The sequence below is a fragment of the Branchiostoma belcheri genome, unplaced genomic scaffold (assembly GCF_001625305.1).
Source record: "Branchiostoma belcheri isolate BF01 breed outbred unplaced genomic scaffold, Haploidv18h27 scaffold2, whole genome shotgun sequence".
Taxonomy (NCBI): domain Eukaryota; kingdom Metazoa; phylum Chordata; class Leptocardii; order Amphioxiformes; family Branchiostomatidae; genus Branchiostoma; species Branchiostoma belcheri.
Window position 1 is genome coordinate 4,416,896 of NW_017803490.1, and position 17,929 is coordinate 4,434,824.

General features: G+C 40.2%; 4 protein-coding genes across 6 annotated transcripts in view; 3 read left to right on the forward strand and 1 right to left on the reverse strand.

The window, feature by feature from the left end:
* The window catches only part of LOC109468644, an 11,200-nt gene extending 857 nt beyond the window's left edge, over positions 1 to 10,343 (forward strand). Inside the window, exons 1-6 of one of the 3 annotated variants that reach the window (XM_019766964.1) lie at positions 5,735 to 5,835; positions 6,728 to 6,855; positions 8,098 to 8,201; positions 8,978 to 9,097; positions 9,353 to 9,404; positions 9,670 to 10,343. In XM_019766964.1, coding sequence (XP_019622523.1) covers positions 6,795 to 6,855; positions 8,098 to 8,201; positions 8,978 to 9,097; positions 9,353 to 9,404; positions 9,670 to 9,755 — 423 coding nt within the window. In that variant the 5' untranslated portion in view covers positions 5,735 to 5,835; positions 6,728 to 6,794 and the 3' untranslated portion in view covers positions 9,756 to 10,343. Of the gene's footprint in view, positions 1 to 5,734; positions 5,836 to 6,727; positions 6,856 to 8,097; positions 8,202 to 8,977; positions 9,098 to 9,352; positions 9,405 to 9,645 lie in introns of those variants that run through there. The other 2 variants (XM_019766966.1, XM_019766965.1) reach the window with 2 other exon arrangements.
* LOC109468580 (tripartite motif-containing protein 3-like) lies at positions 2,932 to 6,393 on the forward strand. The gene is made up of 3 exons (XM_019766872.1): positions 2,932 to 4,394; positions 4,844 to 5,022; positions 5,420 to 6,393. The coding sequence occupies exons 1-3, from the start codon at positions 2,987 to 2,989 to the stop codon at positions 5,837 to 5,839; spliced, it is 2,007 nt and encodes a 668-aa protein (XP_019622431.1). The 5' UTR covers positions 2,932 to 2,986; the 3' UTR covers positions 5,840 to 6,393.
* Positions 10,344 to 10,437: 94 nt separating the features above from the next.
* Positions 10,438 to 13,476, reverse strand: LOC109468617 (TBC1 domain family member 7-like). Its single transcript, XM_019766932.1, has 5 exons — positions 13,284 to 13,476; positions 12,640 to 12,799; positions 12,084 to 12,235; positions 11,253 to 11,428; positions 10,438 to 10,798 (listed from the first exon to the last, which is right to left on the reverse strand). Exons 1-5 carry the CDS (start codon positions 13,474 to 13,476, stop codon positions 10,610 to 10,612), a joined length of 870 nt encoding a protein of 289 aa, XP_019622491.1. The 3' UTR covers positions 10,438 to 10,609.
* Positions 13,477 to 13,772: 296 nt separating this feature from the next.
* On the forward strand, positions 13,773 to 16,278 carry LOC109468650 (ubiquitin-like protein ATG12). Its single transcript, XM_019766973.1, has 4 exons — positions 13,773 to 13,915; positions 14,380 to 14,516; positions 15,132 to 15,194; positions 15,538 to 16,278. The coding sequence occupies exons 1-4, from the start codon at positions 13,825 to 13,827 to the stop codon at positions 15,595 to 15,597; spliced, it is 351 nt and encodes a 116-aa protein (XP_019622532.1). The 5' UTR covers positions 13,773 to 13,824; the 3' UTR covers positions 15,598 to 16,278.
* The last annotated feature ends 1,651 nt before the right edge of the window (positions 16,279 to 17,929 follow it).

Below are 17,929 nucleotides of genomic sequence, written 5' to 3' on the forward strand. Positions count from 1 at the left end.
GTGGGTGGGGGGGGGGGGTAACGCGCGATTGAGCACATAAAAAGTATCATATAAATCTCAAAGCAGATGTGAGGTGGGAATTCGTAAACTTTTCTGCACATTAGCATTACAGGAATGTTAAAACCTCTGCTGGTTAGAAACGGGACAATTTTATCCCCAACCTCTGCTTGGAGATTAGCAAATTCTACCGGCTGGACTTTCACGTGTGTTTACAAAGCACACATGACCAGCATAGCTGACGCGCACTGACCCATTCTAGTGAAGATTCACACAAACAAAGGCCTCTTCAACAAAATCTCTAAGCAGATGTTGGGCATACAGGGAGAAGTCGTAATGCATTCAGTGATCAGTCAAAAAAAAAACAAACAATAGCCTGGTTACTAGACCTCGGGAGCTACTACTAGTATAATAGGTCTTGTAACCAGGCTAAAACAATGCAATTTTCTAATCCAAAATGTACATCTGCAATGGGTCATCTTTCAATTACATTTTCCAGTTGGAAAGAAACATTGATAAGAGATAAGACTAGATGACTTATTTGCAAAAGCAGGCATACATCGTTGAGTGGTGTCTGAAGTACCGTGATGATTTAAATTACGATATGTATATATGAGTACGAAAATGTAGTGTTGTGACTTCTATATCCATTTCTGTATTTGACGGACATGTACACCAGTCAAAAAGAGCTAGAAGCACTTGGTGCCTTCAATATATGTTTGTGTTTGAAGTGAAATTTTAACATTGCCAGTAAAATGTTAACATTGTGACAACATTCAAATTGACCTTCCCGTTTTCACAACACCCTATCTGAACCTCTTCTCTACAGACCTATGAAACCGTCACTTCTGTTCTCTCATGCGTTTTGTTTTGTTCCACCAGACAGAAGTCGTGGTAAAGTAAGATGGATTGGTAGTTTTACAGGCTGGCGATTTCTAAACAGTCTGGTCGATTTATCGTCTATTATTCTTCTCGTAAAATCTCTCTGCCAGAAAATGGTTTCATCAATTTTCGTCAAGTCAGCCAGACAACAAAACAGGCGTGTGAGGTGGCATATGGTTACTCTCCAAGCAGAGGTTTGGGCTTTGGCTTTTTTGGCGTGTTTCTAGGCTTTCTTGTTTATCGGGATTTCCCTTTTTGGACTGGTATCTTTTTGGGTGGCACAAATTGAAAACTAGAAAACAAATGCATAATGTTTACCTTCGCATAAGGTCTGTACTCAAACACATTCACATGTATGGTGACAGGAGTCTAAATCCCTCCTACTATAAAATTGCAACATGATGTGACCCAACACCAGTTACCATGGTGAGATAGAGACAGTCTGGTTCAGTTAGGTCAGAGGTCACTGTTTGGAGAAAAAGAAGAAGAAGAAACATAGCAAAAACAACATGTTTTAAAAAATAAACCAGTACAAAAAAGAAAGCCCGATAAACAAAAAGCCTAAAACAACTAAAAAATAAGACAAATCCCAAACCTCTGCTTGGAGAGTAGCACACTGTGATATCGTTTCGTGTTTCATAATGCATTTTTGTCAGATTTTATGTTGCACTATACAAATGTAAGCTACATGAGCTGCTATGAAATACAGCGAGTTGTAAAACGTAGGCATAAAATAACGTGGGGGCAAAACGGACTGAGTTATATCGAAATGATTCTAATTATACCATGTAGGAAGGTATCATTTTCACTGGCGACCCTCAATAAAACGTAAGGTTATTAAGTTAGACTGTATCATTCTCTCTTGCGTGTTCACTCAGCCATAAGGGGCATGATGATCAATACTAACGTGATAAATTCTGTGCATATGGCGTCATCACTAAATATTTGATGATGAAGGGGTAGTTATATGATTTAGAGGTGGTACTGTATGGTATAGCTGTACCTGTCGTTGTACGCTAGAACCATTGGATCTGCAGTTGAAACACTCTTCACATAGGTGTGTACTTACGATCTTTACATTTCATGGATTTGTTTGTCTACAGTATCTAATGATATTTTGTTCAAAGTTCCCGTATTACTAGTATGCCAATATTTTACTAGTACCCACGTTGTACATACAGAATAGTGGGTTTTGTTTAAGCAATCTAGCAATCAATCTTTGCTCTACTGTTTTTATTTTCACATCAAAGCCACACTACAATTAAAGGTAGGTACAATAGACATTACACTATAGATCACCAAGTAGATATGGAGTTGGCATTCAACTTGGCATATTGTAACTTTCCCGCTGACAAAATTACACTTCGAAGAAATTGCTCACCCCTTAGGCCCCCACTGTGTAACATTGACATGGTATATCCCACGGCGGCCATTTTGAAAATCAACAACGTATTAAACCGCGCTAAACAGTGCGTTAATAATTAACACCTAACCAACCAGAACTCAAAGTCATGACGACATGCCTGGGTGAGAACACTAGTGATAAGAGCTATGTCGTTAACGACTCATGCATTTGGTATGCGAGATCAGTCAAAACACTGCCTGTATAAATACTGGTGCGGGTAGAAAATACGGAACCACTCTTAAGTCATCAGCCAGTCCAGAACGCTTGAATATTACAGTGAGTTAGGACATACACGTCAACGTAGCAACCATTGTTCATGTCTTAAGAGCAGTGTAAACTATAGCATGGTTATAACCTTAGACCTAGTTTGAAGGGACGAAATTGTCGTTATTGAAAGGCTGTATACGTACAAGAAAGGTGAGTTATGCCCTGGCCTTTTAATTCCGTATCAAGGGGCTAGCGGTACACTTCCCTCTTTAATAGTCATGATATTTATTGTCTTCATATCTTAACAATGTATTTCTTATGTTTTCTGACAGCTGTATTAACAATGGTAATATATCATGTACATGTATGTAAGTGTGTATGTCTGTATTTACTTCAATAACTATTTCTTATATTTGAACAGGCTATCCGCAAGGTTTAATTGAAGGCTGATCAGTACCCTAGAGAAGGAACTTGATTATCGACTGTGTCTACAACATGGCAAGCGGTCCATCAGAAACTATTCTAGAAGATTTCCTGTCTTGTGGAATCTGCCTGGAGCCGTATAAGAAGCCTAAGATTCTTCCTTGTGCTCACACTTTCTGCGAGAGATGCCTGAAGGCGCACACAAAACTCAAGAGGAAGTTCTCCTGCCCTCATTGCAGGCGGCAGGTTATCCTCCCACCGGAAGGAGTAAAAGGGCTCGGTGATAACTTCTGGATCGGATCCTTCCGCGACATCCTGGAGGCGCAGAGGCAGTCGCTGGGCATTGTGGGTACAGGAAGGCGGTTGTGTCAGGAACACGAAGGCGAACAACTGAAATACTTCTGCAAGAGCTGTGACGTCACAATATGCTCGGATTGCATAATCTTCAATCACAATCAGCATGACGTCACAAAAATCGGACAGGTCATACAGAAAAAGCGGGAAGAGATGAAAACCCAGATCGAAGAGGAGAGACGTAACCTTCGAAAATTCGTGTCCAAACTTGACACCCTGGACATGGCGGAAAAGGAGATCCACGAAAAAAAGCATGACGTCGACGTCCAAATCCGCCTCTGCGCGCAGAGAATTCTGGACGAGATTGAGAAGGAACGGGACGCCTTGTTGGGAGAAGTGTCTAGTGCAGCACAGAGGAGAATAGAGGTCATCTCCGACCGCAGAAAAGTCGTCCAACAAGAGCTAGCCGAACGGATGGCCATCATCGAACGAGTCAACAAAGCCTCCGCAGCAGAGGATCTCGTTGAGATGATGGCAATAAAAGATACGTTAAAACAAACAGGTGGAGCGGCAATCGATGATTTTGAAAACGACCTAACCATTCCAACTTTAAACGTGGTCTTCCGCGCGCAACAAATTCCGCTAGCCAACTTCAAGCTTGGCTTTATCGAAGAGAAGGCAGCTGATGCAGACACAGTGAAGAAAAATGGCGGCCCACACGACACCGACAGCTTCCTGACCTTGGAAGCTGTTGCTGTTCCAAACAGCCCGATCGCCTTACAGCAGGACAGCAAGGCTTCTTCAACCGACCCGACGGTTCAAGAAGAGGCTGCTACGTCATCCTCGGGTGCAGTCGGAGGCGACACGGAAAGCGACGATCTTTTCCACGAAGTTGAGAGTCTTCTACTCGAGCCGGTACCGACCTCAATGTCGGTCCCAACAAGGTTACCCGCCCGTCCTAAGAATCCATTCGGACAGAGAGGCACAGGAGACGGAGAATTCTGTTCTCCAGAAAGGATCGCCGTCTCGGAAGATGGAGACGTGTTTGTCTTAGACTGTGGTCTGAAGAAGGCGAGCATCCAGGTGTTTGATCTGATGGGAGTGTTTCAGCAGAGAATCCTGTTCGAAGACGTGAACGTCAGGGCCATGAGCTTCCGGGAATACGAGAAACACATCATCGTCTTAGGTTCGTTTCTCACTATTATTACTTCCGGGTGCAAAAGTTTTACTTCCGGATATGGAAGTATGGTTTAGGGTATATGGCTGAGCTGATATGGGTTTGTGTATTTGCTTGTTTGGATAGAGCAGATTGACAGCGAGTACTCGAGTATGTGGATGGGGAAGATTTACAGCCATAATGGCATAGGTCCGATCCAAAGGTCAGGCACAGGGAGTATATAATGGACTCGAGAATGGGTTGACAACACGTGGGTGGGGCAAGATTGACAGGCAGAATGGCAGGACGTCATAAGATTGGACACAATGAGTGGGGTGTACTTGAAAGTCACAAAATTAAAAAAAAATACATTTTGTACTTTTCAAGTCTTAAATCTCCGATTGGTTTACAGGTAGGTGGTTATTGCCTAGATCCTTTTTGTGATAGTAATAATTAACTTCTTATTTGTGTTTTTATAGGAAGCTCTCCTAAAGAGTCGTGCATGGTTCTGCAAGAGTACAGCAAATATGGGTACCTGCATCGGAGCATGCGCCTTGGCATCCCGTTCTTACGTAAGGCTGACATCACAGAGTGCCCGGATGGAAACGTCGCCATTGTGGACGAGAATTCTGGGAACGTTTACATCATAGATCAACAGGTACAAAAACGTTTTTTCCTTCTTATTTGCATGACACTTTCAAATACTTAATCTGGGTACTATTCAAGTAGCGACGGTTACGTGGAGGGTGATTTTGACAGTTGATTGATAGGGGAGGTCAAGCCTAAAGGTGACCAAGCACGAGTAATTGGGTGGTATGTGGAGGAATTCAGGAAGTGGTGTAGTACGTGATTGAATTGCAATCCCCTGCTCAGTTTTGATACATTTTGGAAAACCTAAAACACTGTGAATTTGAAGGGCGCGAAAACCAGAAAGTCTCCGATTTCTTGTTTGCTAGGTTGCGTTCAGTTGCTTCTACTTGAATATACTGAGCAAACCGAGGTATTTATGTCCAATTCTCAAACTTCATACTCAAATTCCCTTGGCTGTCTTTCAGGGAAAACGAGTGGCGACTTTTTCTGCAGACGACAACCCGGGCAGATCTACGTCATGCTCCATAGCAACGGATCCGACCAATGGGAACATCGTAGTGAGTCTGGCCACGAAGGAAAGCATCAAGGTGTTCGACTCGTGCGGGCGGTTCGACTTCGAGTTCGGCTCGTTCGGGAACGGCGAGGGACAGCTGTACCACCCCACGGGCGTCTGTACGGACAACCTGGGGAACATCATCGTGGCGGACTCGGGGAACCACAGGATACAGATGTTTGACTCGTCGGGAAGATTTCTGAGAGTCATTGCGTCTGACAGAGAGAAGCTGCAATGGCCGCGAGCGATAGACCTAACCAGTGATGACAGGGTGGTGGCAGCAGATACCGGAGCTTGTTGCGTGTTTCTGTTCCCTATTTACTTCCGGTGATATATTTTTTTTGCTTAAACCCCATGCTAAGATTATCTGCAAAACTAAAAACGTAGATGATCAAACGTACCTTGAATGTTTAAGTCCATGATAAGAATGTGCCTTAGTTGGTTTTTGGTAATCTTTAAGAATTGGGACTTTCGGCATGTTACGTGAAAGAATTATCATTTAATTAATTCTATCTTAGATTAGATAGAATGTACTTTCTAGTTTTTCCTGAGACTTTTACGTTATCGATATCCTTTTATCATTTTTATTCTATTATATGTATTATATGTCATTTAGTATCTACATGTATATCCATGAACATGATGTAACATCATACTCGTATGTACATGTATAGGTATTTAGCCCTATGGGCCTGAACATGCAATACTATTGCATGTTCAGGATCTTTGAAAGATTCACTATGTTTTATTACCAATGAATATTGTAGTAGTATGCGCATAGGATGTAGAAAGACTTCCAATATATTCCAGGTAACAATGCTAATAATTGACACACCATGACCACTGTTTGTACAGTTAAGTTCAATAAAAAAATGGTAAACAAAATAAGTCCCATGTGCATGTTTGTGTGTACTTTGGGTTTAGGGCATCATGCTCAGTGACCTAAACGATCTTTTAAATGTCACCTGAGGGCATTTGCAGGTGGATACCATATTCTAGGTAGCACCATATATCAATTGATTTTTTTTGTTAAAATACATATAAAGTATACTTTTTATCAATTCTTCTTGACTTGGCCTTTCTCATACCTATTAAAAATATAACGTTTTTCAAAATGATATCACGATCAGGTGGTAAATTTTAAAAGGACGCCAACACATATCTTATATAACCGTTGACAGAAGTGGACAGACTAGTTACAATCTTTTGTTCCTAACAGTTAACCATTTCAGCAGTGGGTAGCAGAGGTCATCAACTGACGCTTACACGGCAAGACAATCTTCAAGATGAAGACGTTCCTCTACACTTGTCTTATTCTTCTCCCTGTGGTTGCCTTTAGTTTACCAGGTATGTATACAGTACACTTGGCTATCTGTAGACCCTGTAGCCATTATATCATATCCAAGCAGATCTTTTGAGTGAGTGAGTGGTTGAGTGAGTGAGTGAGAGAGTGAGAGATTGACTGAAAAGATACCAGTACAAAGCGAGAGCCCAATAAAAGTGCCCAAAAGCCAAAACCTCTGCTTTGAGAATACTAGTAGTAGCCATTTTAGGAGACTTTTATTCATTATCAAGTATTATAGGCATATTCTTACATGCTTGGATTATAAATGTAGGGAAACAACAAACGTACTCTAATAGTCATACAAAATTGTCTTGAAATTTACCCGTATGCACCTTTTTGTCTCAGGGAAACAGAAGGAGGAAGCTAAAATGCTCTTGTAGTGTATATGGGGTGGATTTCACAGTTAGTGTCGCCAGGTGCCGCCAACTGTAGATAACGTATGACAAGGAAACTTGTTGGGGGGGCTTATACAACCGCGCGAAGATTGGGGTTAAATTAGTTCATTCTCAAAAAGGCATACAAGTCTTAAGTGTAACTATTGATAAGGAACGGTTGACCACTTGAAGACTTGTGAAGATAAGAAGTAGCTATGTCTTAACAACTGTACAGCATGCTTATATAAGCTCCTTGGTCTCGACGAAGAATAAATGTCGGGCAGTTTTCACCAAGTCATTCGCTACCCCTCCACCCAACGTCTGGTGATCTTGAAACATTACTGTGAGAGTTGGACTTAGGAAGCCCAGTTATTCTTCGAACCCTGTTTAACTTCCACAAGCTTGGATGTAAAGAAACAGATGGCCACTACAATGTATGTGGTCTAGTTTTTGGACAAATTCCTCTTGTTGTAGTGAGTTTATTATACAATAGCTCAACTAGCCAAAGGCTAAATCTCCAAGCAGATGTAACTTGTAAGGATATGGCTCATTCTCAGTTTTTCCACACTTGTTGTTACAACGTTTAGTTCGTCTAACTATAACCAAAGTTCATTAGTAAAGAAAGGGGCAGTGACAGAAAGATAGAGAGAGGCTTATATACACAGATGTAGTTATGCACAGCAACAAACACAATACAAGTCAGACCAACATATATCTACTTGCAAAACAGCCAAAGGCTATGTTAACAGCTTTTTGCTTTGAAGCAATTGACAATAGACAACTCTTATGCAGGTGTGACCTCCTTTCCCAAACTATACGTTATACCCTCAGGGGTACGAACACTCACAATAACTTGAGGGTTTCTTCTAGCTGACAGAGGCTATCAACAGGCAGCAAGGGATCTGGAATCCATGATGGCTGAGTTTATGCACATCGAAAAGCCGAAACCAACAATCGCCCTGGAAGCAGCACAGGTAAGGTATTAAAAAAACTATCATAGTATATTGTAGATAGCATATTCAAATGCAATTGGTTACTGTAGATTGACCTTAGGGTCAATTTTTAAGGGAAGAGCTCCAATTTCTTGTTATTGTTATTTGATGAAGTGGCATTACTATTATTTACGCCGTTGATAAAACATAACAAAGTCTTGGACCGTAAAATATTACATCAAGTTACTTTGACTATAAATGAAATTGAGTCATGGTTATCATAGGCACAAAATGCCAATGAGGGGCTAAATAAATACCTTCCAAATAATTTCCACGTTTAAGGAGTACCGGTAGCTATATCTTCATCACGATCTAGGCCATGACACACTTACTACAATGTCATTCTGATATGGCATTAATAATACAGATAACAAGACTGGCAATGAAAACATACATTGCCATGGCGACGGTGGTTGCTGTTAGGGTTATTGTTTGTATGGCACTGCCATCATTTCATGATTTTGAGGAAGACTTGGTATCTGTGTCTACAGTGCACTCCTCCTCTGAGTGTGTAGTGAACGAGCCCCGGGGTCACAGAAAGTAGGGCCATCCGGGGCAGACAGATCTTCCCAAGGGTTTTCAGGAATGTGGGCATAGATGTGGGTCAGAGAAATGCCTGTGGACATTCCATGCCTGTGGACAAAATGCCTGTACCATTCCTAGAATTCTTGCAATTAAACTGCACACAATACTGTACTATTAGGCTCCTCCCTGAGACGTCGCCAAAAACCTTGATATCTTTTGCTTCTTGAATGCAGACTGTAAAGGCAGAAGAGAACTACAAGAAGGCCTCGGAGACAAGAGATCTGGAGTCCATGATGGCTGAGTTTATGCACCTCGACAAACCCAAGCCAACAATCGCCATGGAAGCAGCGCAGGTTTGTTTGTTTGTTTGTTTAGGAAGCTCCCATTAGTGATAATACATCACTATTCTTCCTGGAGTCCTTTACATAAAATTATTTACAGCATTGTATCATTAACTATTATTTACATACACTTTTAACCACTTTCAAGAAAACTTGTAAAGCCTATCAAGTTAATTACATGTATTAAAATTGCCTTCAAAATGCATTCCAAATAGATGTAAAGTTACGTGTTGCTTCTTTATTCTGTATTTGTGTTTTCAAACGCAGACGGTAAAGGCAGAAGAGAACTACAAGAAGGTACAAGAAGAAAAACTGACTGGTAAGTTTTAAGGCGTCGTTTGTCATCGTGAAATTTTTCATACCATTGCAGAACAAGTTTGCTAATCGTTGTGAAGACCCTGGGTACGAGAATGTGTAATCTTGGACCCAGTGTAGGCATTGCGATATCCCAGGGTGCAACTGATGGACAGGACTAAGAATATACGAAATGAACATCCGGGTCCTGTCCATATATATATATATATATATGATATTTTGTTGTTTGTTTCATCTCTTTGAAGGAGGTCCTTGATCTTTATTTACAGAGAAGCTGGAGGAATTGGAGACCAGTGTCCTCATGCTGAAAATCAAGAAGATGGTGGAAGAAATCAAGAAAGATCTTTGGGCTTAGGAGAATAATTATCTTGCATAGCATGGTTTATAATCAAGAGAATATAAAAAGATAATTAGAACCTTCTCCAGACTACAATGCATGATGTAAGTTCCGGGTGGTTATAGCTTTTCAAGTTCTTAACATGTTGTATTAAGCACATACACGTAGTTTTACAGATGTTGGTGGACTCTTTCCAATAAAAAAATTAAGTTATCATAAAAGGTTAAGTCCTCCCATCTTGGCATCTCGCATGTTTTTGTGCTTCTTGAATACAGGAATGAAAGAGTTGTTGGCTGTTAACAGTTATATCATGTTTTGTCACTTCAATCCTTTTATGCAAACCTATATGTCTATAGTAAATGGTCACAGTAAAGGGGTGGTCAGTATAACATGATTCTCATTATGCTTCTGTCAATGTGAAAAATAATCTAAGGGGCCACCCAAGAAGTAGCCACAACATTCTGGTTGTCCTTATGCAGGGTTGGTCATCAGTTGAACTAAGGACTAGTGCTGTATACCTAAAGCCACATTAGGTTCAGGTCTGGATTTAAGTCCAAGATTTAGGTTCAGTTCCAGAACTTAACCCATGACATATACAAAATTGCACGTTGGCAACCTTGTAATATTATATGGGCAAAACTGTGGCCACATAACACGGAGGCTGACACTTGACGATGCCCGATGGCAATGTTTTCTTCATTTTGCAGCACAGATTTTGCAATTATATGGAAGGTTTAAGGTGATTAATTGGAAAGGAAAGGGGTAACGTTATATACGCCATTTTTTTGTGATAAGTCTGGAATCGGTTTTTACTTGAACCTAAACATTTTTACAAGTGCGGAACTGGTCCAGTGAACCGGTACACAGTACTACTAAGGACTGCCCTGTTTTTGCCAGAGTTCGGTTGCCTTGGTTACGAGCATGTCCACGTTATCGGCGGGAAGGTTACAGAAGAACTGTAACATCCCCTCCACGTTGTTGATCTTGAGAAGTTGCCTGCTGAAGGTCACTAGCAGCTGCAGGGCTACAAACACCAGGAACCGATGGGAACCAGCTATCACCTGGAACAAATAAACAAACAAATAAACAAACAAGCTGCAGGGCTACATACACCAGGAACCGGTGGGAACCAGCTATCACCTGGAATAAATAAACAAACAAATAAACAAACAAACAAGCTACAGGGCTACATACACTAGGAACCGGTGGGAACCAGCTATCACCTGGAACAAATAAATAAACAAACAAACAAATAAACCAACAAGCTGCAGGGCTACAAACACTATGAACCGGTGGGAACCAGCTATCACCTGGAACAAATAAATAAACAAACAAGCTGCAGGGATACACTGTGTGAATCTGAATTAAGCTGACACATGTAATACACTATTATTCATAACACTAAAATGAAGCTTGTCTAGTTAAAATATAGAGCATATTATTAGATCCCTGCTAGCAATCAATTAAAAATTGGATTGAATTTCTAAATGCTGGTACTACAATGTATAAGATTACCTTGTCCCAGATTCTTTGCACACAGACTTCAGGTAGAATGTGAGCGAAACATGTTCCGAACCACCTCTCACACGGCAGAGCCCCCAGGATGCCAGTGTTGAGCATGTGTGTGTACAGGGTCTGATCCTCTGTCTGCAGGTACTGAACTAGTCTCTTTATCATCACTGGGATCGACTCTGCAAGAGGAAACAGCATACTATTACATGACAAAAATAACTTCATCTAATATATTGTGTGGGTACTAGAAACTTGAGGTAACATTTGTGTAACATTTGCTTTAGCTTGAATGTTATATCCCAACAAACTAATTGTGTAGGGTCGTGTGGCAATCGGAAGAGTGTTTGGCTTGGAACCAAGTGGTCATGAGTTCGAATCTTGCCATGCCACTGATATAGTACCTTTGGAAAAGGCACTTTATTGGAATTTCCTCACTTCACTCGGGTGAAACTGAGTACAATGTCTGTTGTCCATTTGTGCGTTTGTCTGTGTTGGTGGCGGCATAAAAATAAGTTGAAAAAACTTGAGTGTGCCATCGCCATGTCTTCTTATAAATGTTGGAATAGAAAAAAAATACTCATTTACTACTACTCAAACACATTATATATTATATATTATATATACAATGTACTTGCTACATAATTGGACCCAAAACCACAGGCTGCCTGCCATGATACAAGTTTTCATGGTAGACTTAACCTCTATGTTCCAAGAGCAAGGAGGCAGCTTAGAGGTGTTGGCCATCAAGCTTCAAGTGCCTGACCAGTGGAAGCATGATGTAGTCAAGCTAGACACAAATACTACAGTAAAAAAACTTAGTATCTAGAATCCGACCTTTGAACTTTGGCTCCTGTAACCTCCTGTGAAACTCCTCACACAGGAAGAAGGTGAAGACTTCATCCTCCATCATCTCTGTTATCCTGGTCGCTATGGTAACGTAGGTCTGATCAGCTGGCAGGAGTTCCTCAGGTTCCTCCAGTAACAGTCTGTAGGGTTTGGACAAGAAAACAAGGATATGCATCTGAGCCATTAAGGTTCAAAATCGCACCTGTATGCAGTTAGTACATGTACATGTACTCAATATACATAAAATTGTACATGTAGGTGTATGTGAATTTTCCTTAGCTGTTTCCATTCATGAGAAATAAAAGAAACAGTGGCAATGGTTTTTGAACAGTTTTAGTTTCTTTAATCCACACATAATGTATCTGTGTGTATGTATGCAAATGTGTATGTACAAGAAAATGCATGTGTGTATATTGTATGTGGTTTAGCAAGATAATTCAAGAAGCTATATGGATGGATTGTCATGAAACTTGGTCTAAGTGGATAGCTGTAAAGGACAGCATTATTTGGCGAAGGTATGAGATCATGAAACTCTTGTTCCTACCTTCCTTCCTCCATCTGATGCATCTTGAGGAAGATATCAGGGAGAGAGGAGCTGTTGTTGATGTACCTCATCACCACTAGAGCATGTTTCATGTCCTGATACTGTTCCTCCTTCTGTTTTATTACAAACTCATGCGCATCTTTGTGTACAGGGAGGACGCCTGAGAAAGAGAACAAATCTTGTCAGTTTGTGTAGGGTTTATGAAAAGGGTAGCCTGGTCTGGTATCCTGACATGGTAGACAGCCCAGCCTTTTCTGGAAACCCTTCTGTCTGATCATAAACTCATGAGCATCTTTGTGTACATGGAGGACACATGGGAAAAAGAACAGTCTCATGATGATTATCTTTGTGTAGGGTTTATGGAAAGGCTAGGATAGCCTGGTCTGGTAGCTTGGCATGGTAGACAGCCCGACATTTTCCATAAACCCCTTTGTGTACCGGTAAGACACCTGGCAAAAGATATTCGATGTTTTCTTAGTCTTAAGAATCTCTATATTACTTTCTCATCACAACTGAATTATTTTATGCCACTGTGGAAAACAATAACAAACATAGATCTTAACTATCTTGCGTATAGCGAGCATCGTATCATGATATATTTGGCCATATCTTCATTGTTAATTAGTTAAAGATGAGTAACTCACCTAGTAAGACTTTCCAAACCAGCGGTCTAAAGAGGGCGGGGAGGGGGAATCTCAAAACAAACGTCTGTAGTTTATTCAAGGCGATCGTCTCTTCTTTCAGCAAGATTTCCAGCGATTTCTTTTCCTCAACACCGCGAAAACCGACTTTCTCGTAGTAGTGCGAGCGAAAGTTCCTCTGTGGATCGTCCACCATCGTGACACGGTCTGATTTGGAGTGAAAATCGCTGAAAATCACCGATGTTTACCTCTTTTCTGAGAAAAACAAATTCCTGGGCGCCGCCATGTTGGATTACTGTGGTTGACTGCAGTTTTTATACAAATCGCAAGGTAGCGCAGTTGAGCTGTGTAGTCACCAAAGACTGATGTGTGTAAAACATCATAAAGGCTGTGCAGAGGCAATGAACGACGCAAAACTTCTTGTCTATAATGAAAAAGATATTGTTAGAACCATGTTTCAGTGAACTGGAGTTATTTTGAGTCGCCAATAATAATACAGTAAACACCCCTGTGCCACAACTAAGTAGCACGGTCCAGGAACAAGATGGCCGAAACAACAGAGAAAACAGAAGTCGCCTCGCCAACGTCTGCGGAAGCGGGCTCTTTTCCTCAGACTTCAGACCAGAGAAAGAAGAGTAAGGACCTCACACATTTTTCTCCATATACCCAGATATTTTGCGACTGTAGTGTAGATTAACCTGTGTAAAACTACATATTTACAACAGAGGTGGGGAGGGGGGCATTACGTTTCAGACGACATCATGTAATGTTCCTCGCTATTGACTATGGGGAATTATTTTTGTCACAGTGATTTTGACAGTTGAAGTTCTGTCAGAATCCAGTTGGGAGTAAGTGGGCAGTATATGGAGGAATTCAGGAATTGCTGTAATATAATATACTGGTGAACCAATCAAATTTTATTATGCTCTTGTCCCCCCCTACAGTGCCAATACATAATTTCACGAAAACCCAAAACACTTTCTGGAGGTCTGTGTACTTGAAGTTGAAGACTTCAAAAACCCAAAATACTTCCAGGAAGTCTGAAATCTCTTTGTTATTGTTGTTTTTCATATTTTTTTGTTTATTTTTTATTGTTCAGTTGATGTTCTCCTGAAAGGTGCGGGCGACGCCCCGATCATGAAGAAGAAGAAATGGGCGGTGGACCCGACCAAGAAGGTCAGCTGGATCATCGAGTTCATCAGGAAATACATCAAGTGTGAACCACACGAGTCACTGGTGAGAGTTTGTAGCATCATCATCAATTGACTGTGTTGGTCAGGTACACTCATGCCCCTTACAGGGTTATGTACCCTTTTAAGAATAATATGTTTTATTAAATTGTCATTAACTTAAACCAAGACAGGGTCCTCTGTTTGAAGAGAGTCACTCCTCAAGCATGTTAAAGATCCTACCACAATTAGCAAAAGGCCAATGTCAGTGGATCAAACCGTACAGTCTTACACATTTGTATGTCATGCTCATGTCATGTACCATGCTTACCATGCTTATGTCATGTACCATGCTTATGTCATGTACCATGTTTATGTCATGTACCATGCTCATGTCATGTACCATGCTTGTGTCATGTACCATGCTTATGTCATGTACCATGCTTACCATATGCTTTTCCATGTACCATGCTTACCATATGCTTATGCCATGTACAATGCTTACTATATATATATATATATATATGTGTGTGTGTATGTCATCTACCTTGTTTACCATTCTTATGTCATATACACATGTACCATGCTTGACACTCTCAGCCTTATGACATTTAGCACATAATAATTTTGAAAATCTTGATGCAAAAAATGGAATTTATGTATCCTTTTTCTCCCTATACAGTTCCTGTATGTTAACCAGTCCTTTGCACCATCACCAGACCAGGAAATGCAGAACCTATATGAAGTAAGTATATAACAGAAGAAAATAAGATTTTTGCATTTATTGAAATCTGCAATTTAGTTTAGTACTATATTAGTAGGTATCCAAGAGGTATCATGAATTTGTGGTAGAAAGCTTGGGTCACTGCAAAAATGCTGTGTATAACACACAAATTATTTTAAAAATCACTTTACATGGTATTTCGTAATACTTGTGCAATATATATTTCATGCATGTTGTTATACAAGGTATTTTACATTACCATTGTTTCATAGAATGTCATAGACCAAACAATGTCAAGTGCATTTTGTCTTCATTGTTAGAAGAGTGATGATGGACTTGTACCTGTTTTTTCTTGTCCCTCCAGTGTTTCGGCAGCGATGGAAAACTCATACTTCACTACTGCAAGACTCAAGCGTGGGGATGAGATTCACTTAGTTCAACTTTATTACAATTGTTCGTTGTTGTTGTAAATAATCTAAGATTGAGAAGCATTCATTGTTTGTTTTGTTTGTTTGTTTGTTTGTTTGGGAACCCCAGTTGTTGTTTTGGTTTGGGACTCCCAGTTATTTCAATGGTATTTCTGCCTCCTGCACTGGTTTTACTTAGCTCACACATAACTACTGAATATAAAGTAAGACAATTCATTTATAGTTGCCATTCATCCAACCTCACATGGTGCTCACCTCTGTCACTGTAGCCCTTTGGCCACGCAGTTGTGCAATCACTACAGCAGGAGGCTAGTCCACTAGCAGTGGAGTGCGTTCAACTTCCCTTCTACATTTGTTCTGAGTTTGAAGCAGAAAAAGCAGTATGTACTGGGTTGGGGAGCAAAACCCTGACTCACTGCATGTAATGTGAACTCTCTACCAACAAATTCAGAGGTTTATTATTAATACCATATTGCAAGCGTCTTAAGCATATATAAGTCCTTTACTAACTCACAGAAAAACTGGAAAGGTACTAGTAACATTTGCAAGGCAAATTGAAAAATTCATAAGGTTTACCTGCACACTGGTTAACAAACTACTGCTCTGTTTATTCTTACTCATACACATTACTCATACACATTTGTATACTAGTACATGTATGGTGAAGAGCCCCTCCAGGTCTGTCCTGCCTTTGCTACATAATGTAAGCCATCACCACAGGGTGTCTGCTACAGCATCACTTATTACCATGGTGACAGACATCTGGTCCAGGTCATTGACCTTATATGTTTGCAGAAGAAGAAGAAACAGAGCAAAAATGTAATACTTTCCTTCTACAAACTCAAGGTATAACTTATCTTTAACTAAGGCACAAGTTGGGAGAGTGACATTGTCAACACACAGTATTTCATTTCCCAACTTTTAGGTACAGAGGCAGGGTTGTTAACCACTGGACCTGTACAGTGAAAATGTGCCTATAGTTTACATTCCTCATAGTTTAATGTACAAGTTACGCCCCCTTGCAGCTCTTGCTAACAGTGCATGTACCAAGCCTCGGAACTAAAGTACATGTACATAAGCCAGTACATTGTACATGTAGCCAGAAGTAGCATTACAATATATTATATCACAACTTGTTTTATATGTATGTTCATGCTTTAATAAGTCCATAAGAATTTAAGATCATCTAAAACAATATTTTTGCAGCAAACAGCATATTTACATGATGTATATTCCTGCCTCATTCTAATCTAAGCTATCTGATTACCACACTCATCATTCAAATATGCTTACAGTAGTTAAAATTACCTCTACCAAAGTGGTCGCAAAAGATTTTATTTATTTTTTCTGTATCCAGGGTGGCACTCATCAGTGACTTACCACTGCTGTTCAGAGTGGCCCTGGGTACATACATATAAACAATACGACAGTTTATACAGTACTGAACAAACAAGACAAGAACATAATTAGTTAGGTGTTAGATGTTCAAGAGTTAGGTGTAACAAGTCATTGGGTGTAATGTAGCCAGCTGCCACCACGATGTGTGCCTGCGAAGCTGGTGTGTTATGCTGAAGGGCGGTTATACCGGCTATACAGATACAGATACAGAAGTATGGGTTTCAGAGATTCTATTGAAAATGTTTAGATTTTGGAAAAAATCAAACTCAACTACTGGATGGATGGATTACAGAGGTTACTTTGGATGTTTTGAGTGACATCCACTACTCAGCATCCATAATAGCATCAAATTTTCAATCCATGCCGAGCATCGTGCAAACTGCACTAAGCTGAAAGGCATCTGTACATCAAAAGGATATCCAATGGCTCAAATAACTTCATGCAGTCATTGAAGTTAAAACGACTCCTTGATGTAGATATACAGTCCTCAGGCCAACTCCCACACATAATCAACAGGTTTCATGAACTCATTTTAGCTCAGTCACATGCAAAAATGCTGAATGTAAAATGCAATAGAATTCACTTTACAGGGCATCTTATAATGCTTTTGCAATAGATATCACACATGTTGTTATACAAGGTATTTTATATTTGTTATAGGCCACAGCATCTTAATTAATTAGTTCTCGGATTCGCCCACTTCATTTTTCTGGTTTGCAAAAAAAAATTGAATCAACCATATTCAAATTTTTTGTCTATGCTAAGGGTTATGTAAAAGCTGAAAAACATCCTTCTGCATATAAAAAGGATATCCAATGTCTCAAGTAACTTGAATAACCCCAAATAACCCATGAAGTTAAATAACCTCAAATAACCCATGCATATGCAAGCAATGCAATTTCAGGGCAGCAAAACAGAAATATTCTTGAA